Source organism: Vombatus ursinus, unplaced genomic scaffold (assembly GCF_900497805.2).
Source record: "Vombatus ursinus unplaced genomic scaffold, bare-nosed wombat genome assembly UNPS02012811.1, whole genome shotgun sequence".
Taxonomy (NCBI): Eukaryota; Metazoa; Chordata; class Mammalia; order Diprotodontia; family Vombatidae; genus Vombatus; species Vombatus ursinus.
This window is the reverse complement of record NW_020952589.1, coordinates 774739-799680: the sequence shown is the minus strand read 5'-3', so window position 1 is coordinate 799680 and position 24942 is coordinate 774739. Positions and strand designations below refer to the sequence as shown.

The window sequence follows — 24942 nt, the reverse complement described above, 5'->3', positions numbered from 1 at the left end:
GAAGGAAGGAAGGAAGGAAGGAAGGAAGGAAGGAAGGAAGGAAGGAAAGAAGGAATGGAGGAGGGAAAGGAAGAAGGAAAGAAGGAAGGTAGGTATAGTGGAAAGAGTACTGGCTTGGGGGTCAGAAGATTTGAATTGAAGTCTCAAGTCTGACACTTGTTAGTTCTGCATAACTTTGAAAGTCATTTTCCCCTTCTGGACCTCAGTTTTCTCAACTGTAAAAATGGGGGATTTACATGAATGCATGGATGGATGCAAAATTACTTACTGGCAAGATTAGATGATCTCTAAGGTCCCTACAAGCTCTTTGACATGACAAATTGGCAGGGTTATGTTTGTAGTCAGTGTGGAGGGAAGTCAGAATTATCATTACATAATGTTAGATCTGTTATGAGCCTTCGCAGTCACATAGATGAGGAAATTGAGATCCAGAAAGATGAGAGGGCGTGGAAGGAGCCAGCCTTCCTTTTGGGTATGGCCCTCACTCTGACATTTGTCAGATAAGTGGCCTTAGGCAAGTAGCTTGACATCACCAGGCCTCAGTTTCCTCATTTGTAAGATGGGGAAAATGCCCACTTCATGGGATCTTTGTGAGGAAAACATTTTCAAGTCTGTGTGAACTATCATTATGAAATGATTGACCAAAACAAGACTGGAATTGATGTCTCTTGTCCCCCAGTTAAGGCATCTTTCCATGAAGCCATGCTAGCTTGGTCACCACATTGCTCAATACTAAAAATAGGTGTATTGTACTTTAAGTTTGAAGGAGAGAAGAAAGACAAGCAGAATGAGGTGATGAGTCCCTTTCATTTGCAGAGAGGTGTAAGAGACAGAAACCAGGAAGAGGTTAAATTGCAATGTTAATAAATTTCTGGATGAGAGAGCCTGAATGGGTCATTACCTGGGACTCTAGAATATAAACTGATAAAGATGCACCTTGATATGATAGATAAGGTGCTTCATTTGAAGGGAGGAACCTGTGTTCAAGTCCTGACTATCACTCTATAGCTGTGTGACCCTGGGTAAGTCACTTAACTCCTCAGAGACTCAGTTTCCTTACTTGTCAAATAATAATAATAAAACCTTGAAGCATTCCACAGAGTGGTGAAGAGGCTCAAATGAGTTCATGTAGGTAAAGCACTTTGTACATTTTAAAGCATTATATAAATGCCATTGGACCTTAAAGCTTTTGAGCTGAGTATTACTGGGGAGGGGTAACCCTCCTGATCTCTCCCAAATCATCCATTGACACCCTTGCCTGACCTGGTTGGCATAGATCATTGACCTGATCCCCCGGGGTATGTTTAATGCTCTTAGATTTTCACGACACAAAGGATGGTTAGTGTAGGGTGAAGCTTCTCTTCTCCTTTCTTCTCTTGTCCTCTCTCCTTTTCTCTCCTCTTCACCTCTCCTCTCCTCTCTGCTCCTCTCTTCTCATTTCCACTTTTCTCCTCTCCTCTCCACTCTTCTTTTCTCTCTTCCCCTCTCCTGTTCTCCTCTCCTCTCTTCTCTTCTCTTCTCCCTTCCTCTCTCTTCCTTTCCCTTCTCTCCTTTTCCCTCTGTCACTCTCTCTCCCTCTCCCTTTCCCTCTCCCTCTTTCTCCAGGCTAGTCCCAAACAGCCTGAATCAAGCTCCCTCCATTATCATTCCAAGTGAGCTCCCTCAGAATATGCCTCCGATGCACGAGAGCAGGGACTGAAGCTGCTGTGCTACCCCTTCTCCTCTCCTGCTAGCCACTTCTCCGGCTCTGCCATCCTCGGCTCAGGCACCTAGTAGGGCCACAGAGCAGAGAATGGAAAAATGTGTGTGGGGTGTGTGTGGGGGGGGGGGGGGGGGGGTGTGAGGGAACCTGAGTTCTTTTTTGGTTCCTCTGCTTTGATTCAATCCAAAATATAGATTAAGCACCTACTATGTGCCCATAATTGTACTGGGCACTGAGGATGCAAAGGCAAAACACAGCCATCCCCGATCCAAGGGCTTCAGTTCTACCAAGGTGAGACAATAGATGCACAGATGAATAAACAGAATCAACCCAGGGAGGGGCATCTGTGCTTTCACTGGTTTAAGGATCTCCCTGGTAAGGAAACTCCATCTGCCTTCTTAAAGAATTCTCTAAGGCGCTGGGAACTTAAATGACTTTAAGACAGGCAGCAGAGGCAGGATTCAAACCCAGCTTTTGATGTCTACTAAGCCACACTGCCTCTCTAAACATCGAACACATACATAGTAAAGGAAAGTGTAATTCTCTAGGAAGCGCTAACAATTGTGGAGATCAGGAAGGCCTCGGAACTGTGCTGCCCTCCTCCCACTGCCTGAAAACTAAAAGAAACATTTATTAAGTGCCCTCCTCTGGAGTTTTCCCCTGTTTTAAATTGGATTTATTTATTTATCCATTCATTTGTTGCAATGAACAAAATTTTATTTTCTCTCCTTCCTTCCCTCCTCCCCTGTCAGAAAAAAAGAAAATCAAAACCCTTATAAGAAACACGGAACACAAATCCCCACACTGGCCACGTGTAGAAATAGGTTTCATTGTAGGTACCTGTGATGTGGAGAACCTGGTGCTATCCCAAATGGTTCTCATACCAGCCTGCTCCGATAAGACACAGGCCTTTCCCACATGGAGCTTGGTCTTCCAAAGGGATGAGATGTCACCACAGAGAGCCATTTTACACAGTATGACATATTCAAGAGACACAAAGGAAGTTTGAGACCAGAGGGGGAAGGTCATTGCTCTTCAGAGGGAATCAGGGAAGGCTTCCCAGAAGAGGTGGCATTTGAGTTAGGGTTTCAAGGATGGTCAGGAATTTTAATAGTATGAAAGAAGGTAACCTAAGCAAGATTGGCATTTTCCTCTTTCCCAGAGACAGACACCCAGCTATGCAGTTATTAATGATGCAGTTTAAAGAGGGCGTTTACCCAGTGAGGAAGGCAACCAAAAAAATAAATAGGAATGCCCCCAGGCAAGTGACATTACTGGATATCTCACACTTTGAGAGTCTATTTCTGGACTTTCGATTCTTCGATTCCTTTCATGTTTGGGTCCCAGAAGACCAATGGGCCTGGGCTTTGTAGGGAGGAGTTATTCTAGCTTTCCTTCTCCAATGCCCCCTTTTTTCCGTCCTTACCCTCCACCCAGGAAAACCACCTCACAGGAAGAAAAACATGAGGAGTCTACAGCTGTCACCTCAACTACCTGGGAGCCCACCCGAAGTCCCACTTGGGAGACAACAGTCAAGTTGGAGATCCAAACTGAAGATGTGGGTGGTGAAGGTGAGGCCTTGGGTTTGGAGAGTAGGTGGGTTGGGCGGGAGACCCTCAGTGGTGGGCCAGGGGTAGAAGATGCATAAAGCTCTCTGCTGGAGCCCTGAGAGAACAATTGAGTTTCTGATGCATCTGCAGTCTCAGTTTGAATGATATTGCTATGATATCTTACGTTCCAATGATTAGATTGAAAAAAAAATCACATACAGAAACAACTCATTTACCCTAAGTCACTGAAGAACATGTTATCTCTAAGTTAATTTGCTAAATAATTGAGACTTTTCCTGTGCTTTGGAGATGATCGAATCATATAGACTGTAGAGCTGGGACATTGAAGCCCAGTGACAGAGCCATAACTAGGACAAGGCAGCTGGAGGTTGGGTCTGGAAAGCATGGACTTGGGTTTGCATCCTGACTCAGTCACTTCCTACCTGTGTGACTTTGGGCAGGTCATTCAGCCTCTTCAGGTGGACAACTTCAGGGAGAAACTTCAGTCCCCTCATCTATAAAATGAAGGAGTTAGTTATATCTAAAGTCACTTACAGCTCCCAAAGCAATGAAATGCCCTACTATGCTACCTCTGTGTCTGCTCATCTGATTCCTTCACCTGGAGCATTCTCCCTGCCCCCAATTTGTCCTTCAAGGCTCAGATCAAAAATCACCTCCCATTGAAGCCTCTTGCCTGGGCGCCTTGATCAGGCATCATCTGAACTCCCCATAGCACTGTCTCCCCCCACACCCCCATGGCCATACCTCTCATGCCAATGAAAACCTTCTACCTTGATTCTGTGTCCATGTTTTTCTCTCTCCTAAACTGTAAGCCTTTCAAGAGCGGGGGCCTGGTCTTCCTTTTTGTTTCTTCCAAAATTCCTAGCCTCGGATAAATATGGGATTTATCCAATAGCTAGAGGGCAAGCCACTAACCTTATCCATAGAGTGATTCTTACCATAAAGATGTATGGCGGATCATAAAAAAAAAATGTGGGTGTCTCCGTGCAGCTCAGTGCCAATACAGGTAATGCAGCTTGGAGCATGCTTCACTGCAGATAAATGAGCAGGGAATGACATTTTTGTGGATAAAGGATGACATGTCTCCACTTGCCCATTCACTCTGTCCACTGAATGCCTAATTATTCCAGGTGAACAAATCCCTGCAGATTAGCCCAGGGTGCCTCCCCATCTCGGGACACCTTTTATCTTCCAGCATTTTTTCCTTGGAGGAAAAATGTTTACCCTTTCACTATTAGGTCATTTCAAGCTGTTAGAATCCTTTGAGCTAACTCTTTAGGTTTCAAACTCTGTGTGGCACAAACTTGTAATAATTTAACAGAATTATGTCATTTTCTCCAGAGCAGCTCCAAGATTCATCTCTTCTCAGAATGTTAGAGGTCACAGGGAACTTAGAGATCATCTCATTCTGAGGCACAAAAAGGACTTAGGTTTGAATGTCTGCTCTGCTACTCATTAACTGTGTGACCTTAGATAGGTCCCTTCTCCTCTCTGGGCTTCAGTTTCCTCATCTGTAAAATGAGTGGGTTGGACTGGGTGATTTCTAGGGTCCCTTCTAGCTCTAAAATCTATCCATGAACCAGGAGACTGTGGAAATAATTTGTGAAATTTGGCCAAAAAAAAATTCCCATCTTTCTGAACTGGAGGCAGAGAGATTTAATCTCTCCAGAACTCTGCAGTCAGACAACCTTGGATTTCTGTGTTTGCAGGGATTGATTCTCTCCCAATGAATAATTAGATTTTTTTATCTTCATAAAAGGCATTTAAGAAAAACCAATGTTATCACTGAGGTAAAGTAGCTCATCTCACAAAAAGGGGGAGCCCACTGCTCCCTGCAGGTGACGAATGTCTGCTGAGGCAAAGGTTATTAGTACTGTTGCTGCTGCTGCTGTTATGACAATGAGGGGAATTACTGGAATGGAGAATGATGATCAAGGGGAGGACAGAGCAAGGAAATGGAGCAATGACCCATCCCGGGGTGGACCTGGGTCCCTGAGACATGCAAGTCAAGATTCCCAGAGGAGTTACCCTGCAATTGTGATATTGGGAGTGGGAAGTGGTCCCCATCTCTGACCCCACTCCAGGGCTCGGAAGGCCCGGCAATTCATGAAGAAAAAGGAGAGGATGCCCCGGCAGGGAGAAGCTCACCAAGCAGTTCTCTCTGAGCTGAAATGACCAGGGCCAGGGCTGGGGAAAAAAAATCCAGAGCTTGTTGCTGTGGTGATGTGGGAGGGCAGCAAAGGGTGGTTAAAAATGGAGGAGGCGGAAAGTGGAGGAGGGAGGAAATTCAAGGACATGTTAATGAAAGGCAAAAGAAAATTTCATTCTCCCCGTGTCAGGGTCAACATGACAGAAATGGCTTTTTGCTCATGACACAAAGAGAGTTAGCAGAAGGCAGGGAAGGGGGAGACAATGGCAGCAAATTAGGCGTTCCTAGCATGGAGACCAGGCAGAGACAGGAGGGGTGGCTCCCAGCCCCAGCGCCATTGCTAGCTACTCGCATATAGGATACTTGAGACAAGGGAGGCCCCCTCCTCAGGAGGTGCAGGAAGGAGCTAGCTGCCTATCCCCATCTAGGAAGGAGGGAGAATTAAAAAGCCTTCCAGAATACCAGGGCTTGGGAAACCTCAAGGGGAGGGTGCCATCAATCCACTCTAATCCAGCAAACATTTATTAAGGACCTACTATGTGCAAGGCCCCATGCTGTGTTAGGCGCGGGGCCGGGGAGGGGGCCTACAAATACAGAACAAAACAAAACAAAAAAACCCTCGTTTACATCTTCCCTAGTTTACTGGCTGTTCCCACTTGGGCTGCCAGTCAGAATAAATCTAGTTGACTGAGCCAGAACCCCACTAGGGTTTTCTCAGGGGTGTAATGAAGGGTATGGTTGGTAAGGATCAATATTCTTCTCTGCTTTAGTCATAAGACCATTGGATTGTAAGCTCCTTGAGGGCAGGAACTATTTCTGCTTCTTGTCTGTAACTCCACCACTTAAAGCAGAGTCTGGCACATAGTAAGTATTTAATCAATGCTTATTGGTTGATAAGAGCTTTCAGAGAAGCTTCCTTCCTCCGTCTTCTCTTCCTCTGCCCCCTCCATACTCCTTTTCATACTTCCTTCCCCCATCTTGCCCTTGATTTCTTCTCCTTCCCCCTTTCTTCTTCTCTCTGCTAATTCTCCTCTTCTTCCTTCCTTCCTTTCTTCTTTCTTCTTCCCTTTCCTCTTCTCTCTTGTATCCTGTCTCCTCATCTTTCCCCACCTCCATCCTTCACCTCATTTTTCTGCTTCATCAATTCCTCTGCAGCTTTCTTTTCCTCTTCCTTCCTTCCTTCACTTGTTCCATCCTCTGTTGTCTGCTCCTCCTCCTGTTGCCGCTGTTCCTTTTCTTCCTCCTTCTACTTGGGAGATATAATCATACAGTGAAAAGAGCACTGAACTGTGAGACCCAAGATCTGGCCTTGCCACTAATTAGCTGTGTGACTTTCAACATGTCCCTTCCCACTCTGGGATTCAGTCTCCTCCTCTTCAAAATGGGAGGTCCCCTTTACCTCTGACATTCTGTGATTTTATTCCCATTCCAGACGAGTGAGAAAGCAGGTGGGTCCAAAGTTACAAAGGGACCATCTTCCCTTTGAAATGGGGAATTGTAGGGGCAGCTAGGTGGCACAGTGGTTAGAACACCAGCCCCGGAGTCAAGAGGACCTGAGTTCAAATCCTGCCTCAGACACTTAACAGTTACTAGCTGTGTGACCCTGGGCAAGTCACTTAACCCCAATTGCCTCATCAAAAAAAAAGTGGGAAATTTGAATGAAATTTGAAGTTCCCTGTGAAATGGACCTTTTCTTACTCAAGTGGAAAGAAGGAATGGTAACACAGCAACTAGAATATCTGGAGTTCTGGTGAGTCCAGGGAACACCAGAAGAGATGGAGGCATGCCTTGCATTTGGTGAAATAGCTTGGACTGGGCTGTGTAGCTGAAGGCAGTTGGGGCAAGGAGACCAGATGAGCTGGTATTTGGCCTAGAATGAATGGAGCCGTTTAGACTTGGAGGCTCCTAAGTCCAAAGAGCAGAGCATGGGTTGGCAATACCATCTCCAAATCTATACAGAGAGAATTGTCAGTAACCCTTATTCAGAAAACAGGTTTATCTCTGCAACTGAGTGTGAGTGCCTATCAGTGCTTTTGTCAATGTAGATGTTTGCATTTGTGAAGGCTTTTGTATTTGTGTGTGTGTGTACATATGTGAAAATGAATGTGGACCTGTATAACTCTAAGTTTCTCTTTGCAAATCTGTGTGTACACATGTATGTCTGCATGTGGTATGTCCTTCCTTTTTACCCCTGAGCATAGCTTCTTCCCTCTCTCTTTCCCTCTGTCCCTCTCTTTCCTGTCCCTCCTAACCCCACTCTTCTCTTCCTTTTCTCTCCTCCCTTCTACACTCCACTTCCTCTTCCTCAGTTTTTCTTTGACTCTCTTTCTCATCCTCTTTTATTCTCTCTGTCACTTCTCCCTCCTTCTCTATTCTTCCTCTATCATTTTCTTTCATTATCTCTTCTCTCTCTGTCCTTCTCTTCCTCCTCTTTCATACCATCTCCTCTTTCCTTCCTTTCTCATTCTCTTTCACTCCTTCTCCTTTCTCTCCTTTCCCCTATCATCCTCTGTTCCCTCCCTTTCACAGTCAGAGTGAAGCTGACCTGAGCTGTCCCTTCTGCTCTCCCTTCCAGAAGTGATCCTGAAGGTGATTGACAGCAGGACCAGAGATTTGCTAGCTTCCTACCAGATACCCATTAAGTACCTCCGCCCTTTCCACCCCTACCATTTTGAGCTGGTGACGGTGAGTGTCCTGGGCCAGAGAGCCAGCTTTGGGGGCAGCTCTACTTTGGCCTGGCATGGGACTAGGGCTGGGCTATTCCACTGCCTCTTTCCAGTCTGGGGGCAAACTCGGGAATCTCTAATAGCTCTGTTCCCAGCATGTGATTCATTAAAGCAAATGAGCTTAGGACTGGGGCGGGGAGGGGGTGGGTTTACTCTGAAAGTAGATGGGCTGGGACAAGAATTTATTTTTGTTGGCATTTGGGACCTCCAAAGACCTTTTTCTTTTGCTTCTGTTAATCTGTCCTTCCCACTAACCACCCCTGCCCCCATTGAGAATAGCCACTCCCCCAAATAAAACCCTCAACACATACATGAGCAGTCAGGAAAAGCTTGGCTGTGTCTGAAAATGGCTTTCTCTTGCATTTTAAATCTGTGACCTCTGTGGCAGCAAGCAAGCAGACACTTCATTCTCATTCTTTGGGACTTTGGTTTCTCATCACGTTGATCAGAGTTCTAAAGTCAAAGTTCTTTTCCCCTGCACTGTTGTTATCATTGTATAAATGGTTCTACTTCTGCTTGTGTTGCCTTTTATCAGTTGAAAAGACAGATCTTCTCCCTCTCCTCTGAAATTGTTTGTTTGGTTATTTCTCATGGTACAGAATATTCCATTATGTTCACATCCAACAATTTGTTTAGTCTTTTCCCAACGGGAGGACACCTCCCTTGGTTTCCAGTTTTTGGCTACCACGGAAAGAGCTGCTATAGATATTTTTATGATGTGGATCCTTTTATTTTCCTTCTTTGATTTCCTTGGGTTATTGGTCTGGTAGTGGTATAGCTGGGTCAAAGGGCACACACAATTTAATAATTTTGAAGGCCCAGTTCTAAACTACTTTCCAGAATGTCTGGCCCAATTCACAGCTCCACCAGCAATGCATGAGTATATCTGTTTTCCTTCAGTGGGAGGAGGGAGTTGGAGATGAGGGGGAAACTCCCATGTGTAAGGCCCTAGTGAGGGGGTAGGATTCCACAGTTCATGATTAATCCTTTGATTTTCCCTGTAGTGCTCCCTCTATGTGACAGCCCCATAGAGGTCAAAAGATAGTCCTAATGGCATCTCCTATTCCATTGGTAGTTGCAAGATTAGAATCCAGGTGTTCTGCCTTTCCATCTATCTAGAATTAGATGATCTGGAGGCAAATCCTGGTTCTGCCACCTACAGGCTGTGTTATCTTCACCAAATCATTTCACCTTTCTGGGCTTCAGTTTCCTGGTCTGAAAAATGAGGCTAAAAATGTCTGCTGCCCTCCTCACAGGGTGGATATGGAATTGTAAAGTGCTTTTTAACAGTTAAGCATTCTGTGCTTGAGTTATTATTATTATTTCTCAAAAGACAATAACCCTTTGCGGTTGACTGCAATGGAGGCTCATCCATTATCTCATTGGACCTTCTGACATCCCCTAGCCTAGTTATCTCTGTCTTTACAAAAAGAGTAAAGTAAGGCAAGTAAGCCATGGCCCCTGTGAGGATGGCGAAATATTCAAAAGGAAAAGCCAAAGATTTATTATAATATTGATCTTTCTGTAAAGGTTCCAAGGGACACTGGGCTTTAATTACCAGCTTCTGCTCCGGTGGTCGCTCAGAGCCACAATGGGGTTGTGGCCAACATTTGGCCACATGCAGGGCCTTGATTTATGGCTGGACCTGCTGCTTAACTTTGTGTTTGTCTCTTCTGTCTCTCCATCTTTGTCATCATCACTTGCACCGGTCTTCAGGCTCACAAGTCTGGTTTAGCCAAACTGTATGCTTCAATCACTCGGGAGAGCAGTTTCATGCCCCGATACGTTGGATGCACTCACACAGCCTTAGAGGTAAGGCATGAATAGGGCTGGTGGGAACATTATCTTGGACTAATAGGGACACAACAGAGGAAGCTGGGAATCATCATTTGTGGGTGGGGGAAGAGGTTAAGGACCACCAGTTATGGGAAGAGAAAGGACTAGGAGGCATCCCCTTTGAGGCAGAGAAGGAAGGTAAGGTACTGTTGCAGGCAGGGGAGATGATTAGGGACCATTAGATGTGATCAGTGTTTAACAGCCTCTTCAAATGGGCTGCTTTGGAAAAAAAAAGAAATCAATCCCCAAAGTCAGAAGAGGGAAATAGGAGTAGGAAGAAAATTGAGGAAGAAGAAAAAAATAAGACCCTGATTTTTCTTAAAAAAGACAACTGATCTTACAAGAAGAGTACAGGTTGACTCACAACATATGCACATTCATGTAAATGAAGAGAAGAGGGGATGACAAATGGTTTTGCTCTTAACCCCCAATGGTGGTCACAGGTTCCTCATTCCTGTGATGCCCTGAGAATCCCAGCTACCAGAATCTTCCTGGATCTCTGAGAAAAACAGTCTTTTCCCTTCTCATCCACTATAGTTCTTGAGAAGCCTTCCTGGATTTTCTATGATACTTTTCTATGATGCACTTCAGGAAGGTAGAACATATACACCTCTTCTATGGAAAACTCCCAAGTCAGCATCTCTGGGCTGCCTCTCTTCTCCTTTGTTAGCCAGCCTCAGCCCCACTGAAATTTGGCATGCTTCCTCCCTTTTTAAGAGGCAGTTTCCTGTCCCACATGCTCCCTGTTTTAATGTCTGCATTAGCCACACTTGCCTCTTTCATGTCTGTGCAGAGATTGAGGCTAAAATTGAACAAAGAATCTGGATATATTCTCTCCTATCCCTCTTTTCTTATCTATCTTCCCTCTTCCCTACCACTTTCTTCTCTCATCCACATTTGGTGTCTCATCCTGACCCCTTCTCTTGCTCCTGTCCCCTCTTATCTATGTTGGAGAGACATTTAGAAGGCTGAATTTTTAGTCAAAGGACATGAGCTTGAATCCCAACTTTGCTACTTAACTACTTGCATGATCTTGGATAAGTCATTTAACACTCCGGGCCCCAGTTTCCTCATTTGTAAAATAAAAGGGTCAGACTAAATGATCTCTGATGTTCCTTTGTCCTCTTGTTCTATCCCTTCTCACTTAATTCCCTCTCTCATCTCTATTTTCCCTCTTATTCCTTCCTCCCCTTTCATCCACATTCCCTCTCTCATCCCTGTCTCTTTTCTCTTCCACATCGATTTTCCCTCCCAAATCTTTGTCTCTTCTCCCATCCATACTCTCCCTCCTCTCTGTCCTCTTCCCAAATCCTATTGCCTTCTGATCCCTTTATCTTCTTTCATCACTAGCCCCTCTGTCATTACTGTCCTCTCCACCATCCCTCTCTCCTCTCCCATTCATAGCTCTTCTCCCTGTTTCCTTTCTCATTCCCATGCCTTTCCCTCTCCTATTCTAGTCCCCTCTTTCACCCCCGTCTCCTCTCCTCCTCTCTCCCCATTCCCATTCCTCTTCCATTTTAGGGTCCTGCTACATTATCCCCACTGACTTCTTCACAGCAGAGAAAGAATGTCCCAATCAACACCCTGATAGGTGCCTCCGAGGAACACCTTTCTCACTCCCAAACACACACGCCCTTTCTCTGTCTACATCAAAGCTATCAGGCTAGGATTGATTTGAGCTCTGAGGTAGAAGATACCTAGTTTCAGATTCTTAAAGCTTCAATGACCACCACCCCCCTCCCACTCCTGCCATCTTTGTTCTTCTTTTTCTCCTTGAACGAATATCTCTGTTCATCAGGTAACTAGAGGGTAAAGGTGAGTAACATTTCCAGATGCCTGCGTATGATTTGTTGTTCAATTGTTTCTATTTTCTATTGGGCTGATCCTGACAGTGTCTTAAGGAGCACTGAAAAAAAATCTTCAGTGTCCCCAAATTCCTCACTAGCCGGCCATGGACCCTGAAATACCTTCCAAGGGCTTCTCACTGACATAGCAAACCCCCTCCCCCTATCCTGAGAGAGCTCATTTGTTTCCTCTTACCCCAGAGGGCTTTCCTTTCTGCCAGAAGGAGATGAGGCAGTATGAGAGCCCTTGAGGGAAGAATCAACTAACAATAAGTTATTGAGTACCTACTATGTGCCAGGAACCATGCGAGGTAACTGGAAATACAAGTACAAAGAATAAAATATTCTCTACTACCAAAAACCTTCAATTCTAATGGGAAAGGTAACTACATATGAAAATGCATACAACATAAATTAAAAAATTAATAAATACAATTATTTGTGTACAATACAAAGTATTACACATACTTTGTATACATAATACCAAGTATAAACACAAATGCAAAGTGGTTAATTACAGAGTAGTTTGGAAGGGAGAACACTGGGGAGATCAGGAAAGGCCTCATGCAGAAGACTATGTCTGGACTGCATCTTAAAGGAAAAGAAAAACTTTGTGTATTCGAGGTAAGGGAGAAGTGCTTCTCAGGCATGGGAATGGCCAGCACAAGGGCATATAGATGACAGATGAAGTATCATATGTAGGAAACAGAGAAAGCAGAAAGGGCACAGAAAGAGGAGGGGGAAGCAGAGAAAATAGCTGCTTTTTGCTGAGGCTTAGACCTATTAAATGATACCCAGGCAGTCATATAAACACTGTGGACAAAAATTAGAATGGAAATCCTGTGCCTCACAGGTGCATTAAGGAGGAGGGGCATTTGTGCTTAGGTCAGAGCATAATTAATAGGAACATAATCACTTTGGGAGACTGAGGCACCCTTAGGGTGAGAGAAAGACTTCAGTGCTCCTCTATTCAATTTCAAAAGGCTTCCTGGAGGCAGTCTGCTAACATGGCTTCTAGCAGCTCCACCCACGTGTCTCCTCACAGCAGTGTCTGATGGGCACCATGTGCCTTTCTCCATTTTGTTCCCTGGCATCAGTCCTTCTGCAAGTGCCTTGGCTCATCCTCAGAGTCCCTAAGGGAGACTGGGAGTATCTCATTGTAGGGCTCTCCTAACAGGAGTGGGGCCATGCTCTGGGCATACACCACGATATACACAATATTCCTTGGCTCCATTCTTCCCCAAGGAGAAGCCCAGTTCCCCTAACAACTGATCCATAGTAACTTTCCCATTCTATATTCATCAACAACCCTTAAGACTTGCTCGGGGAATTCAAACCCCTTCAAGTGTGGTCCCAAGCTATCTTTTTGGTATTACCTCCTCCCCCCCCCCCCCCATCCAGAACATAATCAGCATTCAGTCTCTCTGAATTATAGGCATCTCTCATATAATGTAGTTTCAAACAACATCATTTCTGAGTAAAAATCATTTATACATTGTAATTAAACTTCACAGTAACATCACGAAACTACAAACATGACATTCCCCAAGATACAAATCAGCTTCCCAGTGATTAGCCAAGCAAACTAGCTGCAACATTGTTTCACTGAACATCCTGTTTTCAGGAAACCAATTAGGCAGGATGTGCTTGTCCTCACTGTTTCTTACCATCTTTTTCCATCTTCGTGCTTTTGCTTACGCTGTTCCCTCCATTTGTAATGTGCTCCTACTCTATGTTTGTTTATCCATCTTTCAGTTCCCTTCTCAATTACCACCTCTTCCTTGAAGCCTTCCTAACTCTTAATAATAATAGCTCACATTTATATAAATATACATTATCTCATTTGATCCTCAGAACGATCTGTGAGAGGGAAGTTAATATTATCCCCATTTTATAGATGAGGAAACTGAGGCTTAGATGTGTTCAGCAATTTGCCCACTAATAAATGTCTAAAACAGGATGCAAACACAAGTCTTCATGATGCCAAGTCCGGCGTTCTGTTCATTATGCCAGCCCATTTCTCTGAGACAGATGTAATCTGAATTTCCATAGCTTTTTGCTTAAATCTGTCATGGCACCTATCACAATCCGGTTGGCATTGGAGTGATTCACATCCATGTTTTATTCCTCCTGCTAGACTGTCATCTGGGCAGCTCAGTGGCACAGTGGATAGAGTGCTGGGCCCAAAGTCAGGAAGATCTGAGTTTAAATCCAGCAGTAGACACTTACTAGCTGTGTGACCCTGGGCAAGTCACTTCACTCGATTCGCCTCAGTTTCTTCATCTGTAAAATGAACTGGAGAAGGAAATGGCAAACTAATTCAGTATCTTTGCCAAGAAACACAAAGAATCTGAACTTGACTAAAAAACAACTAAATAACGACAACAAAAAGACTGTCATCTCCTTGAGGATATGGATTTCATTCATCTTGTATCTAGCACATAAACTGCTCAGTGTTAGATGTCCACTGACGTGGAATCAGAGGGCCATACAATCCTGGCTGTGGTACGTATTCCCTGTATGACCTTGGGCAAGTCGCTTGCTTTCTCTGGGCCTCAGTTTCCTCATCTGTAACATGAGGGGTTTGGATCAGATGGTCTCTGAGGTCCCTTCCAACCCAAGAGCTATAAGCCCATAAAAGTGTACAGGAATGTGCCCCAGGAGCCCTAGCACTTTAACCCCATCTTCCCATCTGGATTTATTTCCCCAAGCAGGAGGAAGCAGCCACATCCTCCTCAGCAACCCCCCCCCCCCCACATACACACCGGGCCATCAGTCCAGAGAAGCTGCCTCTATGGCAGGCCTCCCTTCCACAAGCAGGAGAGCAGACTCAGTGGGGGTGAGACAGCCAGAGAAATTGCTTCTGCTAATCACAAGGCTCTGCGTGGGGGCAGGCATCCAATTCACAGCACCCCAGTTCCAGGATAGGTGTGAATTACTATCCCCTGCCTTTGGCGCCTTCTCTCAGAAGCTCAGCTATCAGTCCTCACCAGTTCTGAGGCCGTTTCTCCCTCCCCCTGTGAGTAATAAAGGACCTAGGCCTTCCCAGTCGCATGGCCATCCAAGTCCATTTCAGCAGGAACTCAACCTCTTTGTCTAGCTCCTCAGCTGACTCTACCCAGAAGCAATGGATGTGGTTTGAATGGAGCAGTGCCGGCAAAGATCTCTCTCACACAATTTCTCCCCAACTGATGCATGAAATTCCATTATAGATTCATTTTTTTTTGAGTCTTTAGGCTTTTCATTCTGTAAGAGGGAGAACTCCTTAAGCCTCCTCAGTTAAAACCTTCCTGGGAATTAGTTGACTACCAGCCAAAGGAGAGGCCTTGAAGGCATAGGACAGAAGACTAGGGCTCAGGTTGAGAGCCAAATGAGGAGAGAGGAGATCACAAATGAAGTTCTGAGACCTGACAATGTTGCCTAGAAAGGACCACCCTGTAAGTTTCTTTACTAGAGCCATATGAAGGAACCCACTCCAAAAGAGGAGACTTTCGTAAGGCTGAGTTCCCTCATCTGTAAGTAATAATATCTCTAGCTGGCATTTATATCACACGCCTTAAAGTTTAAAAAGCACTTCACACATATTGTCTCATTTAATCCTCATACCAACTGAGGGAGGAGGTGTTATTATTATTGCCATTTCACAGATGAGGAAACTGAGACTAAGAGAGGTTAAGTGACTTACCCAGGGTGCACAGCTAGTAAGTATCTGAAGTAGGATTTTGAACTCAGGTCTTTTTGATTCTCAAGTCCAGTTGCTCCATTCACTTCAGCAATGATGAAATGCATGCTAATAGATGCAATACCTACCTAATCGGGCATTTGGGAAGAATGAGTGAGTGAGATTATTCCTTTAAAGCACTAACAAATATAAAATATTTTCATGTTGTATTCACAACAAACTTGTGAATGTGCACAATGCTTCCTAGTTTTCAAAAGGGCCTTTACATGCATCACTGTGGCAGGCCTTATCTTCACCATTTTACTAGTGGAGAAAGAGAAACCCCAGAAGTGAGGAGAATTGTTGAGGTTCACACAGTTAGCCTGTGACAAACCCAGTACTGAATCCCAGATTTCTGACCCCCCAGCCCAGGGCTCTTTTTGCTTTATCACTTCTGCCTTCATAATGCAATGCAAGTCAATGTCAACTAAGAGTGGTAAGAGGTCAGAAAGAGGAAAATCTCGAAGGGTTTCCTAAAAGGAATAGGTCTTGATCTGGGCCTTGCGGGCAGAGGAGAGCATTCCAAGACAAAATAACAAAGACACAAAGGCCAGAACGAGCCTGGCACATTTGGACAGACAGGAAAGCTGACTAGCTGGAGTGAAAGGTGCACATTAGAAAGGCAAAACTGGAGAAGGAACGTGTTCCAGCTAAGCATGGCCAAAATAGTCAAGCTGAGAAGGTTGAACCTTTGGGATGAGATAACTGTTCCCTGATTCTGTGTCCCAAGCATCCATTCACCCACTCTTCTTTCCACTTTCAGGTCTTTCTTCGTGGGGTCAATGAGCCCCTCGCTAACCCCTTTGGCCCTATCATAGTGGTTGCTCGTGTCATTCCCAACTACAAGGAGTTCAAGTAAGTAGAGGATGGTGAAGTGAGAGAGTAATAGGCAATAGGGTCTCCTTTTTTGTCTTTTTCTAGTCCTGACTTTACCAATAAGTGAAATAGACAACTTCTTATACGGTGTAATTGCAGAAAACTTAAGAATCTTTTTTTCAAAAAAGATCTCCTTGACCTATGAATGATACTTTGAGATCCCTTCACAAAGTAACAAACCTCTAATTCCCTAGGGAAGGCTCAGGCTTGGAAGTCTCATGATCCTGGGAAGGAATTCCTATGAAGGAGTTCCCTTGAGGAACTATGATTAATCTCAGAGTCTAATAGGGAGAAAAGAGCTTGGAGATCTTGGAAGAGAGAAGGCTACAAAGATTAGGGGGAAAGGGAGAATGAAAGAAAGTCACTACATGAATTCATGTAAGACAAACCATTTGTTTCACAATTTTGTCTGGAAATGGTTAAGCAGCACATGGTGGTTGCCAATGGATGTGTCATCAAGTCAGGACTTCAAGTCTTTCAGAAAACCCCCATTCAGATGCAGGGGAGAGTTAAAATTCTGAGAGAATCTTTCTTAGAGAAGTAATCATCTACAAAGAAAACACAGAAAGGTAATACTGTGTAGTAGTAGAAAGACCACAAGGTTGACAGTAAGAACAAAAGAATTTTAATCCCAACTCCAGCACTAACTTGTTATTTTTCTTTAGCCATAATACTTTTCCACTCTCAGTTCAGTTTAGGCATCAGTATAATGGAGGTGATGTTACCTTTCTTACCTGTTTCACGTGGTCAATGTGAGAATGGAATTAGATAATGGATATAAGAATGCTTTGGAAAGTACAACATGGTCTACAAATAGGAATGACTGTTGCATTAATAGGCTGAGTAGATTTTGAAGTGGGATCTTATACAACAGAGAACTAGTTTGTAATCAGAAAACCTGGGCTGGAATCCTCTGCCACTTAGAACCTATGTAACATTGGCTAAATTATTTAGCCTCTCTGGTTCTCAATGAGGAGCTTGGGCTAGATGACTTCTGAATTTCCTTCTAGCTCTAAATCTACTTATGATCATTTGATGAAAGGTCTGTGCCTGAGTGCTTCCCACATTGTTCCGTTTGATTCACAAAACATTTATTAAACACTTACTATGTGCTAAGGTACTCATGAAAGGAGCTGAGGAATTCAAAGTACATAAGTACTTTGTAAGTACAAGTAATTTCAGGGGTCATCAATGTGGACACTGATCTAGGTAAGGTAGTAAATGAAAGGGCAAAGGAGCAAAAAACCAAGTATCATAGTCATTGAGGGGAAAAAAGTGATGATAATTTAGGTAACAAGTGGACCCCTGAAAACTCTGATATCCCTGACTCTAGAGTCCTTTTCTTCTTTTCTCAGGTTCAATGGGGCTGTTGGGGATTATCAATTATGTAAAAAATGACCAGAGCAACCACCAATAAAAACATTCATTACAAGATCAATGTTAAGAGGCTCCAATCCAATAGTAGAAGCATTTAATTAATCTATAAAGTAATGCAAATAAAAAAGGAGGGAGTCGATGATACAATCATTCTTTGTCTCTCAAACACAAATGGATATGATGTCCTTCAAGACTTCAGGAGATTGGGGCAGATAGATAGAGCTCCAGCCTTGGAGTCAGGAAGATTTGAGTTCAAATCTGGCCTTAGACACTTGACACTTACTAGCTGTGTGACCCTGGGTAAGTCACTTAACCCCAATTGCCCTACCAAAAAAAAAAAAAAGGACTTCAAGAGATTATAGTCTAATCCTCTGTCTCAGTTCTATGAGACTTCCCAAAATACTGGGGAATGGACTCAATCTCTTCAGAACTCACAGTTCTTTGGTAAAGGCTGTCTGTTTCATGGAGTTCTGTAGTCTTTCTGGACAGGCTAGAAAACTTCTTGGTATGGACTGGAGATCTATGAAGCCTCTTGTCTCAGCTCAAGGGAATAAGGAAAGGCTTCACATGGGACAACTCATGTGAGCTGAATCTTGAGCTAGGGATGCTCAAAGACAGCGGTAAGGAGGACATGCATTACAGGTGAGGGTAACAGCCTGTACAAAGGCTCCAAAAGAAGAGATGAATCACCAAGTCTGTGGAACAGCAGGTGGTTCAGTTTGGCTGGAACACAGAGCAGCTGAAGAAAAACAATATCGGGGCAGCTATGTGGCGCAGTGGATAGAGCACCAGCCCTGGATTCAGGAGGACCTGAGTTCAAGTTCGGCCTCAGACACATAATGCTTACTACCTGTGTGACCCTGGACAAGTCACTTAACACCATTGCCTAGCCAAAAAAGAAAAACAATATCCATTACTGGCCTGGAATGGGAGGCTGCAGTCAGATTGTAAAGGGCTTTAAATACCAGGTGAAGATGTTTGTGTTTTCTCCTAGAGGCAATAAAGAGCCACTGGAGATTTTTTTAAAAATAGATTTTTATTGACATCTTTTGTTTCTACATCCCTGAGATTCATTCTTGTATCCCTCTTTCCTCCTCCAAGAAAACCATTCCTTATAACAAAGAAGCCGAAAAAGAAATAGAGAAAAAATGAGCAAAACCAATCAAAACATCCCGAAAGTCTAACATCACATGCAATGTTCCACATGCATGGGCTCCCACATTTGCAATGAATGAAACAAGGGTGAAGGGGTGGTATCTTATCAAATTTTTTTCTTTGGAGTTAAATTTCTTCTTTTGGGATCTTTATAATTTCATTGCTTTCAGTTTCAGTGCTTTGTGCATGGTTGTTCTTTCCATTTACACTGTGTATAATCACTGTATACATTGTTTCCTGGCTTTGCTTACTTTGGTTTGCATCAGTTCATGTAAATCTTCCCATGCTTCTCTGTATATGTCATATTCAACACTTCTTAGAACATACTACTATTACTTTATATTTACCATATGCCACAATTTTAGTTATCCTGCAGTCGATAGACACCTACTTTATTTCTAGTTCATTACAACCACAAACAGTGCTGCTAGAAATACATTGGTGTATATGGAGCCTTTCTTTTTGTCTATGATGACTTTGGGACATATGCACCTGAGGAATCTCTGGGTTCAAAATATCCCGATATTTTAACCACTTTCTTTGCCCAATGCCAAATTGCTTTCCAGAAGTGGTTGGCCCAGTCCCCGCTGAAGATTCTTAAACAAAAACATGACAAAGTCAGATTTGTGCTTTAGAAAGGTCATTCTGGCAGCTATGTGAAGGATGGATAGGAAAAGGGAAAGACTCTAAGTAGGTAAGTCAATTTGGAATTTGTTTCAATAGTCTAGGAAGGAGGTGATGAGAGCCAGGACCAAGATGGTGGCCACATGAGTAGAGATGGTTTGGGTATGAGATTGGCTTCAGGGACTTTTGCATGATCCATTGCTCAGGAGTTCATCCAAAGAGACTGCTCTCCCCTCAGTGCCATCCTTATGGTTTTACAATACTCAGCCTAATCACGTAGTAAAAATTACAGAGATCATTTTCACTTCCATATAGGAGGCAAGCAGAAAAGGGGGGTTGTGATGCCTGTTTTATAGCTGAAGAAATAGAGGCATCTGGGCTTGAACAAAATCACACAATGAATCAGTAGGTGAGCTAGGGCTCATGCTCAAGTCCTCTGTCTTGGTCCCCCAAGCCTATGGGTCAGTGGGTTTCCCTGCCCTCATCTACTATTCTTATAGAAAAGAAGGATCTATGCTGACTGAGAGAAGCTAGTCTTGCCACTCACTTCTTAATCTAAAACAGAAGATCACTGCCCACTACCAGGTGCTCAGGATAGTGAGGGACTCCACTTGTTCTTGGGTTCCACTCTACTCACCCTTATCTTTCTTCTCTTCCCCAGGGAGACTAGGTTGAGCAAAGAGCCTTTGTCTATGGGGCTGCCTATGAGAACTGTCAACTTCCCAAGCCCCTCAGTGTTGGCTTTTGATGTTCCTCGGACTAACGATCAGGGATACCCTCAGGTTAGTATTTATCCATCCATCCGTCCATCCATTCATCCATTTATTCAATAGTCAGTATTCCATCATTCCTTCATATATTTAGTAAGCCAGTATTCTTATCCTCTTTCATTTCATCATTTATACTTGAATGAGGAGCAAGTAGAGTAGGAAAGGGATTGAGGGGTCCTTTGGTAAATGCTGTCTGCCTCATGGAGTTTTCTGAGGTATAAATCCTTAAGGGGCATCTAGCCAGCACAGTGGATAGAGTGCCGGGCCTAGAGTCAGGAAGGACTCATCTTTCTGAGTTCAAATCTGACCTCAGACACTTACTACCTGGGCAAGTCACTTCACCTTGTTTGCCTCAGTTTCCTCATCTGTAAAATGAGCTGGAGAAAGAAATGGCAACCACTCTAATATCTCTGCCAAGAAAACCCCAAATGGGGTCACAAAGAGTTGGACATAATTGAACGATAAGATCTCCAGCTCTAAATCTCTGGTTTCGTGGTCTCCATGATCCTTTGGCAATTGGCATTGGAAATGTGAAAGACACAGGTCTTAGGGGGAGGACAGCCACTTGGAAAGGAGAGAAGAACAAGAGGAGAAAGGTTTCAATTGAGTTCTGAAAAGGCCTTACTTTGTAGGAGTCAGATTAGTCTTGAGTCAAAAGGGGTTGAATTGTTCATGGATTACTTCAAGCCTAGTGCTTGGTGATGATGACTCATCTTTTTAACATGGCTTGGCCACTGATTTTTAATAAGGGGTGACAGCAGAGAGTCCTGACCAAGAGGAGACATGAAGAGATGCTGTTTGGGATTAGAACCCAACCCCAGTTCTTGGGCCAGTTAAGGAATAATTGGCATTTGACTGTTTGAAAAAAACTCCCTTTCCTCTACCAGAGGGAATCTAGTAGGTGAGCATCCCCTGGTTCCTCTCAGCCTTAGGAGTTGCCAAGTCAAGCCTGCTGACTTTCCCTTCTCCATGTCCTCCCCAACAGGTTGGTGAATCCCAGAGCAAACAGCATTCCATGTTGGGGTTTGTGTGTGTGTGTGTGTGTGTGTGTGTGTGTGCTGGAGGGAGGGAGTGAAAGGCAGTATGCCTTTCAGAGCCAGCAGGGCCCATCACCAAGAAATCAAAGCAAAAGCTCCAGGTTTCATGAGTCAGGCTCTTTCTGTTCCCTCCTCCTAGGAAAGTAACAATAGTGGCCTGGGCTCTCCAGGCAGTCTTTCTCATTTTCCCCCTTCCCACCAAACAAGGCCACCCACACCCTGTTAGAGTAGGCTTTCTCACTTCTCTCACTATAGTAGGCAACTCACTGACTGGGGCTGCAGACTCACAGTGAAAGTTTCAAGCTCTAGATGAAGAAATTGCTGTCTGTTCCAATGTAAACCCCCCCTGGCACTGTAAGTGAATAGTCAGTCGCTTACACCCCAAAGTCATCATTTCCTGGGAGTCAGTTTTGAAAGAAGGTAGGGGCTCAGAGCGAGGGTGCTTTAGATGCTGGAAGGCAATGGGGCAGTAGGGAGAGAATTGCTCCATTAAACAGAGAGAGGGGATAATGCAAAAGGGAAACCTTGCAATGTCTCTGAAACAAATACTGAATTCACAATTATACTAAAGGTCAGCTCCTCCTGGAGAAAATTTCCCTTCTTCCCTCCAATTCCCCTCTACCTTTAACTATCCTGTCTCTACTTCAGGAGACATTCAGGAGGGAGAGTGGACAGACTTCCCCATCATGAGGAGGAGTAAGGAGGGATACTGGCAAACTCTATTCAAAGACTTGTACCCATGGAAACCACTGGCCTTGTATTAAAGGCCAAGACTTTTGAAGGCTGATCATAGACAAAGAAGAATGATTGGTAGACTGAAGGGGAGTGTGCAAAGACAGCGAGGTGGGGGGGGAAGGGACGATGGAAGCCCTGTAGATAGTAAGCCTTATTCTCAACCAATTCTCCACTGTATTTCCTGTCAAGAGCTACGTACTTCGAACATGGTCCTGCATTTAGCCAGCGAATTATTAACCAATCAGACAGAACCCATGAGGCTGGAGACAATCAATTTTAATGAGTATTCTTTCCCTCTGGGATCTCCATTGTGATTGCCACTGCTGCCTCTCTGAGCAAGTGTGATCCAAGCACCTCTCACTCCAGTGATTAATGGTTTTTCTCATTATTCTCATCTTGAGGTGTATGTGGGACTTCGATCCCAGAGACAGTTGGCCACTTGCTGAAGGTCACACAGGATGGCGGCACCTATGTGTGATAGCCATTGAGGTGCTCCACATAGATACAATAAGAGGACAGGGGCAGGACACCAAAGGGTCCTGGGCTGAGAATTTTCCTAAAGATTGCTTTGCTAATAACAATAACTAGCATTTATATAGCATCTACTATGTGTCAGGCACTTTACAAATATTATCTTACTTGATCCTCACAACCACCCTGTAAGATAGGTACCATTATTATCTCCATTTTATAGTTGAAGAAACTGAGGTAGACAGAGATTAAGTGACTATCCCAAGGTCACACAACTGAGGCTAGATTTGAAGTCAAGTTTTCTTGAGTTCAGCATTTTATCTACTGTTCCACGTAGTTGCCTTTGCTCATGATCAAGTATAAAATATCTTTCTCTGAAGCAGCTTCCTCCTCCTTCTCCTCCTCCTCCTCCTTCTCCTCTTGTTCCTCTTCCTCTGTTTTCTTCTTCTTCTTCTTCTTCATCATCTTCTTCTTCTTCTTCTTCTTTGGAAGGAGGTGCTATTATCAACCTCATTTAACAGATGATGAAATGTGATTTGCCCAGAGTCACATAGTTAGTTAGTATATGAGGAAGGATTTGAACTCAGGTCTTCTTGACTTCAAGTCCAATATTCTTTTCACTTTGATACCTAGCAGCTTCTACTACCATCAATAATAATAATGACTGCGGTTAGATGCAGTGTGTCCTAGATGCTATTAAAGACTTTGGCACACCTTGTATGGTGTTTTTCAGGAACAAAGTGCCTTTATAGGCATTCTCTCATTTGGGTCTTACAGTGGTACATGGTATAAGTATTTATATCCCAACTTGACAATGGAGAAAACCAAGCCTTGGAGAAGGGAAATGAGTTTCTTGAGATCTTGCAGCTAATAAGTGGTAAAGGTGAAACTCAAACCCAGATCTCCTGCCTCCCAGCCAAGTGCTCTATCCAACACACTGGAGGATCACCAACCTCCTGATCAATCTTGCTGTAGTTGGCACTAGATGGCAGAGGGGACGAAACTGCCCCTACCACTCCCTTTCAAATTGGCCAGTGTGGGCTATAGGAGATGGCATTTTTCTAACCAATTAAGGCTAGTTAGATCAGTTAATTAGTTTAATATCCTAATAGTGGTCTGCATCCCTTTGTGGCCATTTTGATTTGACTACCTGATTCCCACTCCAATTGAAAATGCTCTCTCCCTTCACACATTTCCTTAGAACATTTCTTCTCGATCTCTTCCTTGCCCTCTAGCAGATCTTTGCTTTGTATTATACTGATCTGTGTAGAAGTTATGTCTCCTCCCCACCCCCCACCAAAAAACTGTAAACTCATTACAGGCAAGGGCAGCATCAATTTTGTATGAAGAATCCCTAGTATCCAATATTATGCCTTACACATAATTGGTACTTTATAAATATTGGTTCAATTTAATTTGACTCAATAAGAATTAATTAAGTAGCTGCTATGTACAAGGCTACCTGAGGTACTGAGGTACAAAGACAAAAACATGGGTGTCCGTGGCCTCAAGGAGATTACATTGTACTAGGAGAAGACAGCTGCCAAGATAAAGTACCATAGTTCCCTAATTGGAAAGACAAATCACATCGATAAGTTTGCTTTTGTTATAAGTCATTGCTTGACAACGTCCCTGGCAGTCAAGTGAATCCTGAATACAAACAACTTCATATATATGCACATCTATGTAGATACAGATAATATGTAGAAGAACGGAGATGGAGATGATAGAGACAGAGATGGAGATGATAGAGACAGAGATAGAGATGATAGAGGTAGAGATAGAAATGAAGATGATAGAAAGGGAGGTTGAGATGAGAAAGGTAGAGATAGAGATAGTGATAGAGACAGAGAGAGATGATAGAGGTAGAAACAGCTATGAAGATGATAGGTAGAGATGAGAAAGGCAGAGATAGAGATAGTGATAGAGATAGAGATGGAGATGGAGATAATAGAGGTAGAGAAAAGCAAAAGAAATGGAAGGTAATTAGTTCTAGTCTTGAAGGCTGGGCAAAGGCTTGCTAATTGGAGGGGATGGTTGGAGAGCAAGGTAACATTGGTTTTCTCTATGACTAACATAACAAGGAAAATAAGGAGGATGAGGACAAGAAGAAGGAGAAGGAGGACAAGGATGAGGAGGATAAACACAGGAAGGTCAAAGGTGGATATCACTGCTCATTCGCAATAAAACGGACATGTGTCACTTGAGCCAGAAGAGGGATGGTACAAGACCTGTCTCTTTGCCTTCACATAATGTGTACACAAATCAGTAAATACAAAGTCTTTTGGGAAAAGAATGAAAGCACTAACCACTGGAGGAGAATAGACAAGACCTGTTGTGAGGTGGCA

At 43.7% G+C, this 24942-nt stretch overlaps 1 protein-coding gene across 1 annotated transcript in view; it reads left to right on the top strand.

Moving 5' to 3' along the window:
• The window catches only part of CCDC33 (coiled-coil domain containing 33), a 183342-nt gene that overhangs the window by 32969 nt on the left and 125431 nt on the right, over positions 1-24942 (top strand). Inside the window, exons 3-7 of the mRNA XM_027858275.1 lie at positions 3140-3273; positions 7998-8107; positions 9865-9960; positions 16313-16404; positions 20243-20363. Of these exons, the coding sequence (XP_027714076.1) occupies positions 3140-3273; positions 7998-8107; positions 9865-9960; positions 16313-16404; positions 20243-20363 (553 nt within the window). The remainder of the gene's footprint in view (positions 1-3139; positions 3274-7997; positions 8108-9864; positions 9961-16312; positions 16405-20242; positions 20364-24942) is intronic.